The sequence below is a fragment of the Salmo salar genome, chromosome 06 (genome assembly GCF_965601325.2).
Source record: "Salmo salar chromosome 06, fSalSal1, whole genome shotgun sequence".
NCBI classification, from domain to species: domain Eukaryota; kingdom Metazoa; phylum Chordata; class Actinopteri; order Salmoniformes; family Salmonidae; genus Salmo; species Salmo salar.
In genome coordinates this window covers 51,019,726-51,040,135 of record NC_138296.1, presented here as the reverse complement: position 1 = coordinate 51,040,135, position 20,410 = coordinate 51,019,726, and the positions used below count along the sequence as shown (strand labels likewise).

Here is a 20,410-nt window from a genome sequence, read left to right as displayed (position 1 = left end):
ACAGGTATGACAAAACATTTATTTTTACTGCTCTAATTATGTTGGTAACCAGTTTATAATAGCAATAAGGCACCTCGGGGGTTTGTGATGTGGCCAACGTACCACGGCTACGGGCTGTGTCCAGGATTAATTATACTTTGTGCTTAATTTGAGTGTCGAATACACATATGCCCACACAATGATACCATTAAATGGTGTCATTATTTTATTTGTTTAAATGTCACAAGAGCATAGATGTAGTAATAAAAAAACAACCAACCCCAAATAATGAAAAGCACAAATATTTTATTAGTTTTTTTTCTTCTAATAAGGAGCACTACAACTTGTCATTCTTAATACTCGTTCTAGAACAATTCTAAAGTTGAGGTATAAAAGGAGTTCATACAGACTCACAGGTCTTGAAACAGTGGGGTTTTATATACAATAGAAACTGAGAGACAAGAGGTAGAGAGACGAGGTGGTATTTAAAATACAGTGGGACGAGAAGAGGGAGAAATATACAAAGATACTAATAAAACAAAAAATTACATTACATTAAGCCTTTTATCGTTTGATTTGGTGCTGTGGAATTCTACGGCCGCAGGTAGAATCAAAGAATTAGAATGGTAGAATCCTACAGTAGGTTGACTCAGTATTGGCTCAACCTGTGCTCTATTTTTGCATTGAACTGTACCGTTACTACAAAATACAGGGAAAACTCAAATTCACCAATGAAATGGCTGAAATTAAAAGGATAAGGGAAATTGAGGGATTTCTAAAATGTGTGTGAAGGATGTTTTTTCCCCCCAGCCGTTGAGGTAAGAGCCGATTTATGCATTCAAGATGGCCAACAATGTCTCCAGCATTAATTCAGCGTTTATTGTTAAAAATGCGGTTTCACAAATTCTCAAGTTCCAATTGGAATTTACACAGCACCAAACTACAATACCCATAACCCCTACATTGCAACCCCAACTAACAAATACCCCAAATTTAAATATGCAAATAATCATAAAAAAAGAAAGAGAACTTGACCCCAACCTCAGGAGAACGTTAATGACCAACCAGGCAATTCACCCAAAGGAAAAGCAAAAATAATGCATTGGGTTTATAAAAAGAGAAAAACAAACATTCCAATCTGTACAGTGACATCCATTTACCGACTGGTAGAAAAAGACAGGAAGAGGGAACTAATTTGGTTTAGTAGTGGTAGCATAACTTGTAAGATATAATAAGCCATATGAAATGTTTATAATATAACAGTAAACAAGGACACTAATTTGGGTAACACAATATAAGAGCTCTCTGTAACGATGTCTGCATTTAACAAAACCTAATTTTACATTTAAAATGTCTGTATATCTGTTTAATATATAGAGTTTGTCCTTTATCAAAATGCCCAGTACTCTTAACAGTTGATGTATGATTGTAAAAAAAATATTTAAAAAAAGCTGAATAAAAACTACAAATGAAATGAAATCAGAGAAACTCTGATTTGACTCTAAAGACTACCTTGATTATCATAAAACCAGTGCTGCCTTTTTGGTAAAAGTTATTAAGAACAGTAAAGCCCTTGCTGATTGGCCAAATCATAGGGCTAACCAATAGGACACAATTTTACCAGCAGATTCTGAGATGGAGTCAAGGGAGAAAACATGCCTTCCCATGGAACAGGTGCCCTCTACGGCAACGACGCTCCATTTCCATGGCAACAATACAATCAATTCTTTAGCACTGGTGTGACGGACATAACAGCCCCCCCCCATATAACCCCAAACTTAAACGCCATGAGGCCTGACAAAACTATTAAAAAAAAAGTACAAATACAATTCCCTCTACCAAAACTGGAGACTTTTTATTCACCAACTTTTTGGTGTGAAATATAATCATCCTAATTACATTGATAACAGGTATTTTTGGTACGATGCAAAGTTGTAGTGTGGCCTGTGAGCTAAACAGATTATTATGAGTAGATGCTAGTTGTCAAGCCCTGTTTGCAACCAAAAAAACATGTTCCTATTGGCTAAGTTCAGGCAGTAGCATCTCCCCATATCACTCGGTTTTAAAAGGTTTTCGCCCTACTGAACAATACCCTGCTAGTGGGGAGGCTACAGTTGTTAAATACACCAAAGAAGAACTGATAAAAACCAAAAAAATGTAAAGGCTGAATCTACACTAGATGTACTCCACATAACCGCTTTGTGACTTCACGCACTTCGGTGCACGTAGCACACCCCAGGAAAGTTCTGATCCAGAGACCATTTGGTGGAGTATAAACCCAGGGTCCTATTCATTAGTGTACACTATAAGCTAAATGTTTTGCACCGTAGCAAAAATGTATAGCAACGGCAAACGAAAACAAGCATTTCTTGACGGACAAATTCAGGTAAGTCCCTCCCTGTTTCAGTCAGTTACATTCCTAATGAATACAGCCCATCCTTACCCCATAAGGCTGGGACGTATTTATTAAGCCATCCCGACTGAGACATCTGAGAACTCTGTACATACAGCATAACGCATCTACTCCTTTTTGGTCTGTGTCTTTGAGAAAACAAAAGTGAAGAAGCTAAATAACTTGAATATTTAAATGAGAACCATCACTGAACACCTAAAAAAGCCTACATGCATTGGAAGACTGTCACAAATATTTTAAAACATTGTCATGTCACATTTCCCCCCCTCCCCAAATGACATAGCCATCTCTGCCCCAAAACATATTTCATTTCACCATCCCAACACCACATTTAGGTTCTATCAACAAACTGTTTATTTGGTGGCTGGTGCATTTCTTTGTGAAACAGCATTAGGGGGGGGGGGGGAGGGAGGGCTACAATCAACTAAAAGTAGTTGACAGAGGAAAGTAACATCTACAAAGAGTCTACAGCTTTTCATGACTAAGCGAAGGGGGACGCAATAGAAACGACCTCTGGAGGACTAAAGAGGATCGTTCATTTCCCCACTCCCTTCATCTTCAGTCCTGTCCTCAAGCCTACTGTATGCTCAACTCCCCAGAACTGTCACCAGGTAGAAGCACCTGGAAAAAGGTGCAAAAGTTTGTGCTTGACAGATCTGTGTCCATGTACCATATGAGGGGTTGTAAAAGGTGGGTGGTGTGTGCATATCTGACCTATAAAGCACTCACTTAAAAATCTTCCCCCCCAAACTGAAAGCGTCAGCAATACTAAAAGATGGAAGGCGTCTTTGTGTTACTAGTTGGTTCTCAGAGGAACAGAAGGAGGGTGACAACTATTAGGTTGGGGGAAGGAGAGAGGACATCACTTTGGTACAAGCAAGGTGAGCAGAGCTCATCTTGTGATCCGTATCGCCACAGCACCTGGCGTTAAGAGTGTGTGTGTGACCACTATCACATGAATCAACACCAGAACCTCACAAGGGATAGCTAATGGACAGGCTGTGAACACTGTGTGGAGTTGACATGAACATATACACAGGTAATGTACGGACATCATCAGTGATCATCACCTGCCCTACACAGCCAGGTTGGTTGGGTTAGTAGTTCCCCAAAGGTCCTGGAGGCGGCGAGGGGTTATGATGTCATGATCAGGCGCCAGTCAGTCTCCTCTCCTAAAATTCGATATGAAGACAAAGGAGCCTCCAGAATTTCTGTAGGATGGAAGGAAGGTAAATGTCTTCTGTCCATCTTAACGGTCCACAGAAGTATGTGTACAGTGCCTGGCATTAGTTTCCCAGTCCGGACCGGTAGTGGACCGGCGGGCAGGAAGGAGGATGGGGGGGGTAAGTGGGTAGTGGTCAGAGCAGACCCCAAAAGAAAGCTGTCTCTGGGGTGGAAGAAAGGGGGGGGGTCTCAGTTGGAGGTGTCAGAGTGAACGCTGCCAGGGGGGCCTGGTGGAGAGGTGACGGAGCAGGGTTGGGTGTTGTCCTGCCAGCTGTTGCTAGGCTAGAAGTAAAGAACCAGGAGAGAAAAACTTTAACTTTTTAATATAGGTGTGTTGTGACCCTAGTAAAATCCACTTGTAAAACGCTCCAAATACATTTGCCAACTTTTTTGTTAGGCATGCATTTCTTTCGGTCTAAATAAAAGGGATACAAAAAGAAAGACAATAAGGGAGGTTTGACTCACGTCGAGGCGGCGTGGGACGTAGAGGGAGCTAGTGGTCAGCTCCTCATAGCCTGCCGTCAGGTGTGTAGCACGGTGCAGGGTATCCACCTGGAGGGAGACAAGACAGGCGCCATCAGGCGAGATGCATGCACACACACTTTCCTTGTTTTACTATCCTTGTGGGGAATTTTAGGTCCCCACAAGTATAGAAGAACCCCCCCACACACACACACACAAGACATGGGTTCAAAAATCATTTGTTTCCTTTCAAATACTTTGAGCTTGTTTGATTGAGCCTGCCTGTTTGGAGTGCCACATGGGCTTGGTTCCGTTGTGCCACGCAAGCTCAATCAAAGTGTTTAGAAGATAACATACCATTTGAACCCAGGTCTGGCACCTACACAAATGTACTTGCGCATCAATCAGGGGATAGTGTCACACAAAACACAGGTGGTCATGAAAGGAACTTTAAAGTTTCCACAAACCTCTGCTGTATCTGTCAACGCAAAAGCAGCATGGCTCTTGGTTTGGACTTCTGGTTCCCTACTAGCTAACCTCTACTCACTTGTCTGTACAACCCTCATTTTGGGTTCATACACTATCGCCTCTCTGCCGTCACAGTTCTAACGTTGAAAGCCAATATCTTGTTCCTGTATTAATTCATTCCAAGATTGATGAGATGAAATTATTTCCATCTAATCTATCACACAATTTGTTGTATTCTCAGTCATCACTGATGGTATGCAGAAAATGCTGCCTACCGTCTGGTTAGCCAGGGAGAATCTCAAATTGCACGTGTCCTCTCTCCTCGCCTCCTTATCAAAACCTCTCTCTGGGATGAGAAAGCCAGCGGTCTCTCCACCCTCTGACATTCTCCTCCAATGGGTTTTGAGAAGGATGGGAGGGGAGCAGACACGACAACTCAAGGAAATGCAACTGAGGATTTTCCCTCAGCCTCTGACACTGATCGTCCGGCAACTGTTTACAGCAGAAATCTGTGGCTCCTCTTCAACAACAACAGTACACTTCCACAGGTTTACAAACAGCACAGTGACGAGGTGGAGGGCAACAACAACAGCAGAGTAATGAGGGAGTAGAGGGGGCCTTAGGCTTCCGTGGTGACAGGATGGAGAGAGATAGCCATGGGCTGCATGCGTCCAAAACGGCACCATCTCTCTCAAAAGTCGTGCAGTACATAGGGAATAGGGTGCCATTTGGAGAAGCAACTGTGGACATAGAGCGATGAAATGGATGGATAAATAACTGGGGGAGAACAGTAAGGTAGGCACACCAAACTGAAACAAGGTTATGTGGAGGGGGCTGGAGAGAGAGGGGAGGAGGGTCAAAATGCACCACGAGGTGTGTTTCTCTACTAAGTGGAACAGGGACAGGTGCCACAGGGGGTCTTGGGTTGGGTGTTTAGGAATCAGGGGTGATGCTAGGGCAGGGGTGAGGAGAGGGAGGTTGGGGTAATCATAGCTGGTAGGTGCTAGGAGGAGCTGGTGTCCAGGAATTTTTGGGTCACTGGTTTTGGGGGTGGCAAAGTCCTTGAAACCTCCCCAAAATGCCCTGTTTTTTCAGAAATCTTGTTTGAAGAAATTCCAGGATTGCCTTCACTAGTCACTCCTGATTCCAGAAACCTCCAACCATGATTTCATGAAAACCAGTACATTTTGGGAACGTTACAGGAATTTTGCAACCCAAAAGGGACTGGGTTGGAGGGGGATGTGGTTGGGGCATTGAGGCAGGCTTTCCTAGAGGTCCTCAGTGCCTACCTGGGGCTGCAGAGAGGAGGCGATGTTGAGGACGGCCTCCCCAGCCCCGTTGAGGTTCGAGGGGTGCAGGCCAAGGTAGGCAGCAGCTGCAGCGTCGCCTGCATGAGACAAGCTGTATGACCCCGACGACCCTGCAGGCAACACACGCTGTGTCAGCCAATCAGGCATCTCAGTGTGGCTCTGTCAGTCAGACACCTCTGTGCGGACGTGTCAGCCAAATCAGGCACCGCAGTGTGCCAGGGGTCAGAGATCACAGTTCAACCAGGAAGTTAAAGGACACTGGCTTTTGAAAAGAGACAGTCATACCCGTGCTCACAAACCGTTTGCTAGTGTTGAAAACATGAGGATCGTGGTCCACAGTCAGAGGGTTGAGCAGTGAATTAGTGAATCAGCCTTCTGGGTGCCAAGATGAGCCAATACATGTACAGACGGATCTTCAATTTCCACCTTCCTCACATTGTTGTGAATGCAGTATGAGACGAGCGCAGGAGAATATGAAAATGGCCAAACTATAGGCCAACTGCAACTTTCTTGTTTGAAACGGACCAAAATCAAGACAACACAAATATGTCTTATTACATGAAAAAACGCAGGTCAACGTTTTAGTTACACTGTAACAAGCGAGCATCATAAAGTGTAAGTCAGACATTTTTAGTTGGTAAGTCTTGAGTCCTAATACTCAACAGTCCACCAGCGAGCTGTAATCTTACTGCAGGAGATGCAGACCATAGAAATAGAATCCAGATAATATAATAGATTCTATTTCCATGAGGCAGGCATACAGCACAGCTCACAATGACTGAATGGTACATCACCTACCTGCTCCTGTCTGCTTCCTGAGCAAATAGGGGTAGCTGGTACATATGGGCGCGTGTGTGTGCTTGCGTGCATGTGTACTGTACACTAGTGTGTGTATACTGTACACTAGTGTGTGTGTGTGTATACTGTACACTAATGTAAAGGTGTGCTGGCCGCTACATAAAGACAGTTTGCAGTAGTAGTAGGCTAAATAAATAATGTTAAAATGATGACATCGAAAGAGGAAGTGGTGAAATTGAACAGAAACCATTCAGAAATTTAAAAAAATACATTGGTTAGTGATTGGAATTGGATTTATGATCAGATGGGGGATGACGGTCATTTCCTACTATGAGTTATTGCTTAGGGCAATAGCGCAGCATCTTTGATGCTGCTGAGTCAAGATACATTTATCCCTGAAAATGACCACTTTCTACCACACTAAAGCAACTTTTAACGAGGAGATTATCAATCTGGTTCAAAGTAAGATAGTTAAATAATCTCTCCTCTATAGAAAACCTGTGAGTGCAATAACATCACAGCAACGCATCAGACACCAAACAAGCAGAAGAACAGTAGAAAAGTCTGATGGAGAGCCAGACAGAGAGCGAGCCAGACAGACAGAAAGAGTCCTCATTCCATGTATGTGGTTCTACACTTCTGCCAGTGTGTGTGGTCTACACTTCTGCCAGTGTGTATAAACTACAGTGTGTTTGTGTAATAGCATGAACATCAGCTGATTGGTGTGAGGCGGCAGGGTGATTGAGATATGGATGGAGGGGTGGGGGTCAGGGGTGGTTGGAAGGGGCACACGGTACCTGAGGTGGGCGTCGCCGGAGAGTTAGCCTGGCTAGCCTGCGCCGACACGCTGGCAGCATCCACCGCTGTTTTAACTGCGTAGAGGTTCGCTTCCTCCTGGAACTTACCAATGTTCTTCTTGTACCGTATTCTCTTGTTGCCGAACCAATTAGAAACCTGAGGGGGAGACGGATAGACCAGTGTATTAGTCAGTGTTTCCCTTAGATTTCTTTCCAGGGTTGTATTCATCAGTGCACGCCGTAGCAAAAGGTTTCCCAACGGAAAACAAAAACAAGCGGTCTTACTGGAAAATGTCAGGTAGTCCATCCCCGTTTCAGTACATTTTCAGTCACCTGAGACTTTCAGTTGAAACCAAATAAAGCCAAATTATTTTAGGCAGGGGAACCACCTATACATTAGAATGGGAAAAGCTGGTTTCAGTACTGATAAGTCCACTGGCAGCAGAAGCATGTTGTGAGGTACCTGTGAGACTGTGATGGCACACTTCTTGGCCAGCTCTTCTTTGGCCTCCTCACTGGGGTAGGGATTGGACAGGTGGGAGTAGAAGTACTCGTTCAGCACCTCTGTAGCCTGCTTGTTGAAGTTACGCCTCTTACGCCTGACAGAGACATTGATACGACACAAAGTCAGACAATATTCATCATCTCGGAACAATTTTAAAACGTGCTGCAGATTACAAATTAAATTACTGCAAAACTCTTGAGAAGCACAGACAGACCTGGCGTCGAGGAATCTGGAGCGTAGAATCATGACGGCCTCGCAGGTGCTCTGTTTGAGCTGCATCTGGATGGAGCTGAACTTGCGGTGGATGATGGCCACCATACGCTCGATCTCCTTGGGAGAGATGGGCCGGGTGCGACTCTGCTCCCTCAGCAGGTTCATCACGTGATTGGTGAACTCACTGCATGCCTGGGGTGTAGGGCAGAGGAAGAGAAGGAGGGAGAGATGGGACTTTCAAGACAAATTTGAAACTTAAATTCAGTTATACAAAATAATACAAATTCTCAGGAACACACTAATCTTTGAAGGAGAGCGAAATGTGTGTGCGCTGTTCCTATTTCTCCAGCTTAGATTGAGAAATCTGTGTAAATGTGTCTCTCCCACCTGTTCATATTTCTCCAGCTCAGAGTGGTAGATCTGTCTGATCTGTGCCAGCTTGGCTCTGTAGTCTGAGTGCTCGATGCCGCCGTCGGCACCGGGCGACCCTCCTGCTGCTGCTGCGGCCGCAGCTGCTGCAGCCGAGCCCCCGCCCTTCTCCGGGCCAGACACGCCCTCGGCCAGCAGCATGTTGTCCAGACGCATGATCTGAGGGTCTGGGGGGTCCTCATCCTGAATGCCTCGGATACTCAGCACTTGAGGCAAAAAAAGAAGAGAAATTCAGTATATCAAATCAATCAGTAAATCAAATCAATAAGGATAAGGGAACACCATGTCTCAACTGCAACGTCAGACTCATTAAAATTCAACCCCTTATCCTACCCTAGACACTTAACTTGAAGTAGATCTGAGGAAGTTGGATAGGTATAGGCAATATGGTAGTAAAACTCTCAGATAGAGAATTTGAATGTACTGAGAATTTTTTTTCCAAATAGGCAAAACTGTATTTTCAGCGGGTACATGGGAGGTACATGTAGCGGGTACATGGGAAAGGAGGACAGCAGGACACTTTATCAATGCTAAAACCTCAAGGAGAAGTGCGGAGCTGTCAAAACAACCCTGCCAATTCTCTCGTCACTTGAATATTGGTCCCAAATGGCACCCTAAAAGTAGTGCACTATAAAGGGGATAGGGTCCTAAATTAGCAGTACCCTATTCTAACACCAGGTGGCAGTGTAGCACCTCAGTCAGTGGCAGGCTGCCAGTACAGAGCAGAAAGAGGCGGGCAGGCAGCAGCAATGTGAGACATGGGCGGAGTAATGGGAGTGCATGTGCTGTCACTACAAGCTTGGCTGGCCATAAGTACAGCTTTCAACCGCTCCGCTATTCCACTGTATTAAACCCAGGACCTCTGTCAGCCCCCAGCCATGCACTCATCTCTCTCTCTCTTACAGATAGACACACACACGGAGGCACACAGTACACACTCAGACGCAAAACAACGGTGCAAAAACAACACACACGGTGCAAACAGACGCGCACACTGCTCTCAACGCACACAGACTCCTATACACAAACACACACTTCTGACTCACAGCCTTTGTTTTAACACCATCATGCCATACTGTACATTGTCCTTTCAAGCAACTATGGTAGATGTGCAACCTAACCAGACTAGCACATCTTGGCTTGGTTTGGCTCAGTAGAGTGAAGGGGGTATAGGGGGCCTGTAGCGCTCCTGTATTAAAGCCAAGACCAGTAGCTCTCTGAGCCTGTTCTGTCCAACTTACTGTTCTGCTGCTAACAGTACAGGAATATATACTGAACAAAAATATGTAAAGTGTTGGCCTCATGTTTCATGAGCTGAAATAATTTAAGAGAAATACGTTTTTTGTGCATATGGAACAGTTCTGGGATCTTTTGTGTGCACAAATGTCTTCACATCCCTGTTTGTGAGCATTCCTCATTTGTCAAGATAATCCATCCACCTAACAGGTGTGACATAACAAGAAGTTGATTAAAGAGCATGGTCATTACACAGGTGCACCTTGTGCTGGGGACAATAAAAGGCCACTAACAATGTGCAGTTGTGTCACAACACAGATGTCTCGCGTTGAGGGAGCATGCAATTGACATGCTGACTGCAGGAATGTCCACCAGAGCTGCTGCCAGAAAATGTAATGTTCGTTTCTCTACTATAAGCCGTCTCCGGTGTTTTAAAAAAAATATGGTAGTACGCCCAACCGGCCTCACAACCGCAGACCACGTGAAACAATGCCAGCCCAGGATCTCCACATGCGTCTTCACCTGCAGAATCATCTGAGACCAGCCACCCGGACACCCTCTGCCCTCCCCAGGCCCATCCATGGCTGCGCCCCTGCCCATTCATGTGAAATCCATAGATTACGGCCTAATGAATTCATTTAAATTGACTGATTTCCTTATATGAACTGTAAGTCCGTAAAATCGTTAAAATTGTTGCATGTCACGTTCCTATTTTTGTTCAGTATATAATGTCGAAGGGGTTGGGTACAGCTGGAGACACATTTCCCTCTTGCATGGATTAATAAAGTATTTTTGTTAAAGCCATTACTAGCAGCTGTAAATGCCCTGTTCTGTACAGCTTACAGTTCTGGAACAGAGGGTAAAACAGCACAATTCTATTTCTACCAGCTTTGTTCTCTCTGGGTTACCACAGCCATGGGAGAGAGTTATGCTGAACAGTAAATGCATCATCTGGGATATTTCCTGCAGTTCAATGTTAATGATATAGGCCTATCCATTGATTCTTGAAAAGTATACACAAAAGTGGCAGGGTTGCTGTTGGACTAGAACACAAACTCTGGATTGTGGCTTTAACATGTAGTTACTGGATACTTGAGATAAGGATGCTTGCACAATAAAGTCAGTATCCCTTCTTTTAGTGTACTACTTTAAAGTGCATCCAAACAATTCTGCCCACTATCTCCCCCATCAGTCTCCACATCCCCTAAACAATGCTCTCTTCTCTTAACTTCTATCAAACTTTCCCTCATTTTCTATAAACTTTTTTCCTCCCCTGCTGTTGCCCTCATTTTTTCTTGTTCCCTGTTTTCTCCATCTAGATCCGCTTTCTCTGTTCTCTCAGAGACACATTCCTTCTCTCTGTTGCTCCCCCTCTCATGGCTCAGGAATGTAGCAGACCCAGCGGACTGAACAAATGACCCCGATTGGCCCATCCCTCTCCACTAACAAAGCTGTACTTTAGTACTTATAGGCTAGTTAGAGAGAAAGTGCTTTTACCATGTGTATGCAAACTATGCACCTACTAGCTACGTTTTCTAAAGTTTGGGGGAGGGCTTGTCTGAGTAGATTGCTTTAATAGTGCTAGAGGATTAGCCTATCCTGTGTATGTTGTGCATCAGCTCTCCAATAAGTTTGTAGCTTCCAGAGAGTGTGTGTGTGTGTGTGTGTGTGTGTGTGTGTGTGTGTGTGTTCGTGTGTGTGTGTGTGTGTGTGTTCGTGTATATGTCAGTGTGAGCTGTCCGGTCCCAGACACTGTTCCAGACTAACCATTTCCCGATCCAGCAGAGGCAGCAGACAGTGCAATATACTAGAGGCTCAGAATATTCAGACATTGGCTCGAAAAACTTGAAAGAGTACCAAATACTTTAGCTGCGCTTGACTGAGCTTGTGTAGACCAACAACGCCAATGAAATAGTCCCAAAGGTACAAACCTCACCCATCTAGCACTCCAGGCAAAACACACTTAATCAAATAATTTGCTTTTGGTCAGTTAGTGCTTCTGGATGCAGTGGTCATAGAAGGAGTAGCCAACTGACCTACAGCCCAAAAGGTCAACCATGCCTCTCCGGGTCCTTCCCCTCCATCCGGCCCCAACCTCTGCTGAGACACCCCCCCAGTTCGGCATTATTATAGCCCCCAGCTGTAGCCCCTAATGACCTCAGATTTCGCTAATTACAATTATTAAGCTGTAATTTCTGACAATCACACACACACACAAACATTTATTAGGGCCGACGCACTTAGTACTGAGCAGTCGTAATGCATTTTCCAATAAAGCAATAAGGAGCTGGTGTTTGCAGCCACAATACAATTCTATAGTAAAAACCACACAATAGCACCCTAGGGTTAGGCAGGTTGTGTGGCATTGAGAGACTGGCAGGGAGAAGAGAAGAGGCACAAGGCGAGAAATAGAGGAGAGCTACAGCCATACTATGAAATATTCAGGCTCTCCAGCTGGGGTTTCCACTGCATACATAATCCTGAAGCTCATTTCTGCCTCACAGCCAATATCGCTATGCTGTGTAGTAGACACACCTGGTTTCTGCACACAGGCTAGAACGCAATTGTGCGTAGTAGGCCTAGTAGGTAGCGCAGGTAGGTAGGTACACACCCACTCTCTAGGCCCCCCAAACTCAACTCTGGACTTCAAAGCCAGTTCCACTGCATTTTTTTTTTTTTTTTTTTTTACATGGTTTTTATTGTTCCCCTTTATTCAGGGAGTGATTTAGACCAGGGACACCAGGTGTGTAATTAATGATCAGGTAGAACAGAAAAGCAGCAGGCTCCGGACCTCGTTGGGTCAGAGTTGAGAAGCCCTGGCTCTCGGCCTACATGTGTGGCGGGGTGAGGTTGAAGGCCACCCTAACAAAGCAGTAGTGTCTTCAGTACATTAGGGGGAGATGCATGTACCCCGAACACATTCAGGCCATCATCCATCCCTCAGCTCATGGCACACACACTTTTTACCCCACGCCTGTCTTCTCTCGCTCTGTCCTGCATCCCCTTTTCACTCTGACGACCCCCCCACACACGCTCTCTTGTATCCCCCTTTCTCCCGGCGCCTCCCTCTCTCTGTTCTCCATTTCAGTCGAGTTCTCCATGTGAGCTGCAATCCCTCATGCTGTCAGTCCCCACCTCTCCTCTTCCTCCCTCCCCTCCCTGTAGACAGACAGGATTAGCATTTTAATTGCATCAGCTCCCTTGGGTATTCTCAGCCTTTCACTGAGGGAGAAAACCAGGGAGAGAGGGAGGGGGAGAGAGGGAGAAGGAAAAAAGAAAAAAAAAGGTAAAGAGAAAGGGTAGCCTAGACGGAGAACCAAGGAGAATTAGAAAAACAAGGGAGTCACAGGAGGAGACATAAAAGCAGAGGGAGGCAGAAAGAAGAAAAAAAGTGGCAAGAGGGAACACAGACTGATAAGAATGGAAATGCTCCTACTACTATTCCATAACTGGCCATAAATAAATCCAGAAGAAAAAGAATGGTTGAACAGAAAGAAGGTTAAAAGCTACATATAACCTTCACACAAGAAAAAACTACATACGAGTCAAGGCTTGACATTCAGGCGAATTTGCCGCTAGTACCAAGTGAAAGTGACTGCCCCCCCGCCCCCCCCCCCCCCAAAATGACTGTCTTAATGCCAACTCACAAAGAGAAGAGAAGACTGGGAACTTAACAAAAAGTTTACTGCACAGTCTATGACGAGGTCGAAAATATGATAAAAATATCACATATATACATAAACAAAATATCAAATATTTTCAACTTAGGTCTATGACACCCATTGAATTCTATAATGAGTACTCTGTCATTTGAAATTTGATGAAAGCAACCTAGTGAGCGTTCTGTGGCATCAGGAAAGGAAGGATTGTAAAGCGACTCTGGGCCCCAGGAGGAAATTGAAGACTTACTGAACCCACAGGTTGAATTAGGATCCCTATGCTACAGCGGGAGTCATCTGAGTGCTGTCTGGAGTACTAGTCCTACTCCAGTGGTATCCTCTTCAATTTTCCCTCCTCCTCCCTCTAACACAAATAATAACATAGCCCTGGTGTAAGAGGTGGTGAACCACGCTCAGATGACAACTAACCTTGCCTGAGACCTTTAGACTTCAAGGCTTTAACTCAACAGGCTAACAGTCTTGAGACCCTGGTTTGTTGTTGGTCACGTGCACCGGCAAACATGCAGTACAAAAGGTGAGGCTAGCGGTTCATAAGCAAGCAGGGAGATGAGGGCATCGTAACATCTTTTAGGTACACAAGGTGTCAATTTGGACTACATTCTCGGGCTCCCGAGTGGCGCAGCGGTCTCAGGCGCTGCATCGCAGTGCTGGAGGTGTCAGTACAGACACCCTGGTTCGAATCTGTATCACAACCGGCCGTGAGTGGGAGTCCCATAGGGCGGCACAGAATTGGCCCAGCGTCTTCGGCCGGAGTAGGCCGTCATTGTATATAAGAATGTGTTCTTAACTGACTTGCCAAGTTAAATAAAACATTTAAAAATGACTCATTCCACTAAACGTTTTAGTTTTGAGTGGTACTTTTTGGAGAGGGGCAGTAGTGTGGAAGGATGCGTCAGGTCCTGCTTTAAGCAGCGTCTGTGGTTGTGTTGGTCCTCTTTACTGAAACCCTGTGGCACACACACAGGTACACACACACACACACACACACACACACACACACACACACGGTCAGTGTGCTTCCTTCCTGAGTGAGGGAGTGGTGAGCAGTCAAATGTCAACACAGTGTGATGAGGGGTGTGAATGGAAGATGTCCCACCCTGGGCAAACAAAACGAAAACACCATTAAGCATTAAATCAACCCTTCATTAACTAGAGATGACAACTATTGAGACCAGAGCAAATCAGGGACAAAAGGCTTCAATCAGATCTAGGCCTATATGGCACGACACACACCATGTTCTCAGGTGCTCTATATGAGCCTATAGCATCCAACACATTCTCCATAATAAGCACCCACTAGACAAGTGGATGGTAGAGATAGAGGAGCAGCAGGCATGAGATGAAGAGGTGAGCGGCAGGAGGGTATTTAGGATTTTTTTTTTTATACCTTTAACTAGGCAAGTCAGTGAAGAACAAATTCTTATTTACAATGACGGCCTACACCGGACGATGCTGGGCCAATTGTGCACCACCCTATGAGACTCCCAATCACCGCCGGTTGTGATACAGCCTGGAATCGAACCAGGGTCTGTTGTGACGCCGCTAACACTGATATGCAGTGCCTTAGACCGCTGCGCCACTCGGGAGCCCTCAGAGTTTAGGCAGAGGGTAGATGTATGCCTTAAAGTGGCCGTTGTCCCTCTATCCCTCCTTAACTTTCCCAGTCTTCACTCCCTCTCCTAGTGTTGTCATGACACCAGAATTTTGACGATACCACACCCCAAAAAAAGCTTATTAGCCAAAAATCACAGAATGGCACTTGATAAAGACAGAAACTTGGCTACTGCTCTGTTCAATCTCATTACATTTTAACCTGTTATGGCTAGGGGGCAGTATTTTCACGGCTGGATAAAAAAACGTACCCGATTTAATCTGGTTACTACTCCTGCCCAGTAACTAGAATATGCATATAATTATTGGCTTTGGATAGAAAACACCCTAAGGTTTCTAAAACTGTTTGAATGGTGTCTGTGAGTATAACAGAACTCATATGGCAGGCAAAAACCTGAAAAGATTTCATGCAGGAGTGGCCTGTCTGACAAGGTGTCGTTCTTCTTGTCTCTGTTTATTGAAGAGTGAGGATCTTAGCTGTCCCGTGACACTTCCTACGGCTGCCATAGGCTCTCAGAAGGCGGCAAAATGCAGAATCGTGGCTTTGCAGGCTCTGGCTTAAACAAAGTAGCGCGTTTGGGTAGTGGCTGGTTACAGTACTGTGAGACTCAGGCTCGTGCCCGCGTCGACCGAAAGCTTTGTTTACTTTCCTCTGTTTAGCTAAATGGACATTCCCGGTCGGAATGTTATCGCTTTTTTACGAGAAAAATGGCATAAAAATGGATTTTAAACAGCGGTTGACATGCTTCGAAGTACGGTAATGGAATATTTAGATTTTTTTTTGTCACGAATTGCGCCATGCGCGCGACCCTGATTTACCATTTTGGATAGTGTCTGGGACGCACGAACAAAACGCCGCTATTCGGATATAACGATGGATTATTTTGGACCAAACCAACATTTGTTATTGAAGTAGCAGTCCTGGGAGTGCATTCTGACGAAGACAACAAAAGGTAATCAAACTTTTATAATAGTAAATCTGATATTGGTGAGTGCTAAACTTGCCGGGTGTCTAAATAGCTAGCCCGTGATGGCTGGGCTATGTACTTAGAATATTGCAAAATGTGCTTTCACCAAAAAGCTATTTTAAAATCGGACATATCGAGTGCATAGAGGAGTTCTGTATCTATAATTCTTAAAATAATTGTTATGCTTTTTGTGAACGTTTATCGTGAGTAATTTAGTAAATTGTTAGCAAATTCCTCCGGAAGTTTGCGGGGGGTGTGCTAGTTCTGAACGTCACATGCTAATGTAAAAAGCTGGTTTTTGATATAAATATGAACTTGATTGAACAAAACATGCATGTATTGTATAACATAATGTCCTAGGGTTGTCATCTGATGAAGATCATCAAAGGTTAGTGCTGCATTTAGCTGTCTTCTGGGTTTTTGTGACATTATATGCTAGCTTGAAAAATGGGTGTCTGATTATTTCTGGCTTGGTACTCTGCTGACATAATCTAATGTTTTGCTTTCGCTGTAAAGCCTTTTTGAAATCGGACAGTGTGGTTAGATAAAGGAGAGTCTTGTCTTTAAAATGCTGTGAAATAGTCATATGTTTGAAAAATGGAAGTTTTTGTATTTTTGAGGAATTTGTAATTCGCGCCACGCCTATCATTGGATATTGGAGCAGGTGTTCCGCTAGCGGAACGTCTAGATGTAAGAGGTTAAAAGTTGAAGTCAAATTTTCAGACACAGCCAAGCATGTATTCATGAATACATTATACAAATCATACAATTACTTTGACTAAGTTTTTACCAATCTAACTATATAAATGGTAACAATTTATTTGAATTGTAAATCTCTATTGATGTACTGGGTAAATCAAGATGTAGGCTAGGAGGCCTATTCACAATACAGGTGAATGCATTGAGTTATTGAACTTGTTTTACCTGATTTCATGTGACTGTAGATGAAACAAATCGGTTTCCCTTCCATTTGGGACTTATTTTATAGTACTGATCAACAACATATTGCAACTTCTATGCAACTCTTCTTTTATAAAAGTGTGCACTGTCTCTTCAAACCCAGTAATGATGTCATTCATGAAGAGGCCCACACAGTCGGTTGAGGTCATGAGAAAGAGACATGACAGGCGATGGGGGAAAGTAGCGTTGGACATGGAGAGACGATTTTGTGAATTAAAGTTTTTGGTGACAATGAGCATATTTTGCGTTATGCTTGTATTTTAGAACAAAAAGTAATAGGGTAGTGAATTGATGTTAGCTTCAGCAGTAAGCTAGAAAGGAAAGTTAGCCTACAAAGCTGGAAGCTACCGGTATCTTCTTGCACTGGAATGTGTTCTAGCCTATATGGACAGTTTTGCGAACAGTAATTAACAGTTAAAACATTTCTACATGCTGTGTCGCATTATTCAAGTGTTAACTTCTGTGCAGCATGAGTGGGGAGCTAACATGATGCACTCCAGACTCCAGCGAATGAGTAAGTGGAGCAGACAAGAGGCAGGAACGGTGCGCTCGAGCTATAAGGAGACATCGGTTGCACTGATAAGAGACTTGATCCTCTCAATCAGTATACAACGTGAGACACAAGTAGAAGTACCGAAAGTAACAAAATTACCGAACCGTTTTTCATGTTCTAGTGTCAAAAAAGTATGACGATTCAGTTTCCCGTACAACACTACATCTCTCCCTTTCCCCCTCTGTCTCGATCCTTCCTTCTCCTTGTCTTCCATCTCTCTCCCTCAAATAAAATGTTACGTCACATGCGCCTAATACAACAGGTGTAGACCTTACCGTGAAATGCTTACTTACAGGCCCTTAACCTCTCTAGGGTAGGTGGCACCAAATCGTCCCACCTACGCAACAGCCAGTCTAATCCCGTGGCGCGATATTCAAATACCTTAAAAATGCTATTACTTCAATTTCTCAAACATATAACTATTTTACACCATTTTAAGAGACAAGACTCTCCTTTATCTAACCACACTGTCCGATTTCAAAAAGGCTTTACAACGAAAGCAAAACAGATTATGTCAGCAGAGTACCAAGCCAGAAATAATCAGACACCCATTTTTCAAGCTAGCATATAATGTCACATAAACCCAAACCACAGCTAAATGCAGCACTAACCTTTGATGATCTTCATCAGATGACAACCCTAGGACATTATGTTATACAATACATGCATGTTTTGTTCAATCAAGTTGATATTTATATCAAAAAACAGCTTTTTACATTAGCATGTGACGTTCAGAACTAGCATACCCCCCGCAAACTTCCGGGGAATTTACTAACAATTTACTAAATTACTCACGATAAACGTTCACAAAAAGCATAACAATTATAGATACAGAACTCGTCTATGCACTCGATATGTCCGATTTTAAAATAGCTTTTTGGTGAAAGCACATTTTGCAATATTCTAAGTACATAGCCCATCCATCACGGGCTAGCTATTTAGACACCCAGCAAGTTTAGCCTTCACCAAAATCAGATTTACTATAACAAAAATGTTATTACCTTTGGTGTTCTTCGTCAGAATGCACTCCCAGGACTTCTACTTCAATAACAAATGTTGGTTTGGTCCCAAATAATCCATCGTTATATCCAAACAGCGGCGTTTTGTTCGTGCGTTCTAGACACTATCCGAAATGGTAAATCAGGGTTACGAGCATGGCGCATTTCGTGACAAAACATTTCTAAATATTCCATTACCGTACTTCAAAGCATGTCAACCGCTGTTTAAAATCCATTTTTATGCAATTTATCTCGTAAAAAAGCGATAATATTCCGACCGGGAATCTGCGTTTCGGTAAATAGAGGGAAAAAAAAGAAAGACGGGGGCGACCAGTGCACGCGCCTAAGCCCACTGTCCCCTGATCGGCCACTTGACAAAGGCGATAATGTGTTTCAGCCTGGGGCTGGAATGACGACATTCAGCTTTTTCCCGGGCTCTGAGAGCCTATGGGAGCCGTGGGAAGTGTCACGTTACCGCAGAGATCCTTTGTTTTGGAAAGAGATGTCAAAGAAAGCCAATAAATGGTCAGACAGGCCACTTCCTGTAAAGGAATCTCTCAGGTTTTTGCCTGCCATATGAGTTCTGTTATACTCACAGACACCATTCAAACAGTTTTAGAAACTTTAGGGTGTTTTCTATCCATATCTAATAAGTATATGCATATTCTAGTTACTGGGTAGGAGTAGTAACCAGATTAAATCGGGTACGTTTTTAATCCGGCGGTGTAAATACTGCCCCCTAGCCCTAAGAGGTTAATATATATATAATAACTGCGTTGTTGGTTAAATAAAATATTTTAATATCGTAAAAGTTACAATAAAACAAGGCTATATAAAAGGAGTGTGGGGGTACAGGTTAGTCGAAGTGATATGTACATGTAGGCACCCCATCTTCCCTCTCTCCTGTCTCATCAGCCCAGCTGCCTGCTTTCCCGTGCTCGTTAGAGTCGCCTCTGAAGGAGCTCCTAAAGACTTTGAAAAATGAACTCGCATTTGAGAGGTGGTTAATTTGCAGCGTTATGCAAATGAGGTGCCAATTAAGCAATAGATCAGAGGAGCAGCGGCCATTTATAACAAACCAACGAGTACCATGACAGTCAGATGTTACCGGGGAGAGAGCTGGAGAAGCTAAGCCTGCATGGTGGTTGTCTGATTACACTAGCACTCACTCTAACCAAAACACACAGATTCAGTGGTTATATTGAAAAAGTATTATACCACAGATCTAGGGAACTGGTAAGTAGGTACTACAATGTACTCTCTCTAATTAGTTAAGCTACACAAACATAGCCTGCTTGAAACAAACTACACAGCCTGTAGAGCAGGGTTCCCCAAGTGGTTTTATTTGACCTTCCAAGTTGTCTGAGCAAAAAATAATTTGATGAATTTTCATTGTTGGACAGAAGACTGTAAAACACCAGGAAATCAGCTCTAAGTGATTTTAATTTAGGAAATCTGTTCCAAAGTACTCCCATGCATAAGAAAGAGACGTGATTGTACACAAAATGTAAGCATGGTTTTAAATTGTGTTTAGTCCAATTATATCGGTTTGGGCTTCTTGTGATGAATTTGCGATCTATAAATTATTTGTGATTATGTTCCGGCCTCCCGACCATCCGCCCGTGGCTGAATCTAGTTGATGATCCCTGCTGCAGACCGAGTTTTGTTTATGTGTATTATTGTATGAGTGTTGTGTTTATACCTTTGTGGGAGACTGCCAGATTAGAGTAGATCCAATGCCTAAATCCAAGGTAAACTCCCTCTCCGGAAAACAACACAGCAGCTCCACAGGTATACCAGGAGAAG

General features: G+C 43.8%; 1 protein-coding gene across 5 annotated transcripts in view; it reads right to left on the bottom strand.

Annotated features, from left to right (window-relative positions):
* Positions 1-265: 265 nt before the first annotated feature.
* The window catches only part of LOC106607421 (pre-B-cell leukemia transcription factor 1), a 49,626-nt gene continuing 29,481 nt past the window's right edge, over positions 266-20,410 (bottom strand). For 2 of the 5 annotated variants that reach the window (XM_014204347.3, XM_014204349.3), the window contains 7 exons: positions 8,557-8,804; positions 8,171-8,361; positions 7,915-8,050; positions 7,452-7,608; positions 5,836-5,966; positions 4,082-4,168; positions 266-3,898 (listed from right to left, as the gene is read on the bottom strand). In XM_014204347.3, coding sequence (XP_014059822.1) covers positions 3,806-3,898; positions 4,082-4,168; positions 5,836-5,966; positions 7,452-7,608; positions 7,915-8,050; positions 8,171-8,361; positions 8,557-8,804 — 1,043 coding nt within the window. In that variant the 3' untranslated portion in view covers positions 266-3,805. The remainder of the gene's footprint in view (positions 3,899-4,081; positions 4,169-5,835; positions 5,967-7,451; positions 7,609-7,914; positions 8,051-8,170; positions 8,362-8,556; positions 8,805-20,410) is intronic. The other 3 variants (XM_014204350.3, XM_014204352.3, XM_014204348.3) reach the window with 2 other exon arrangements.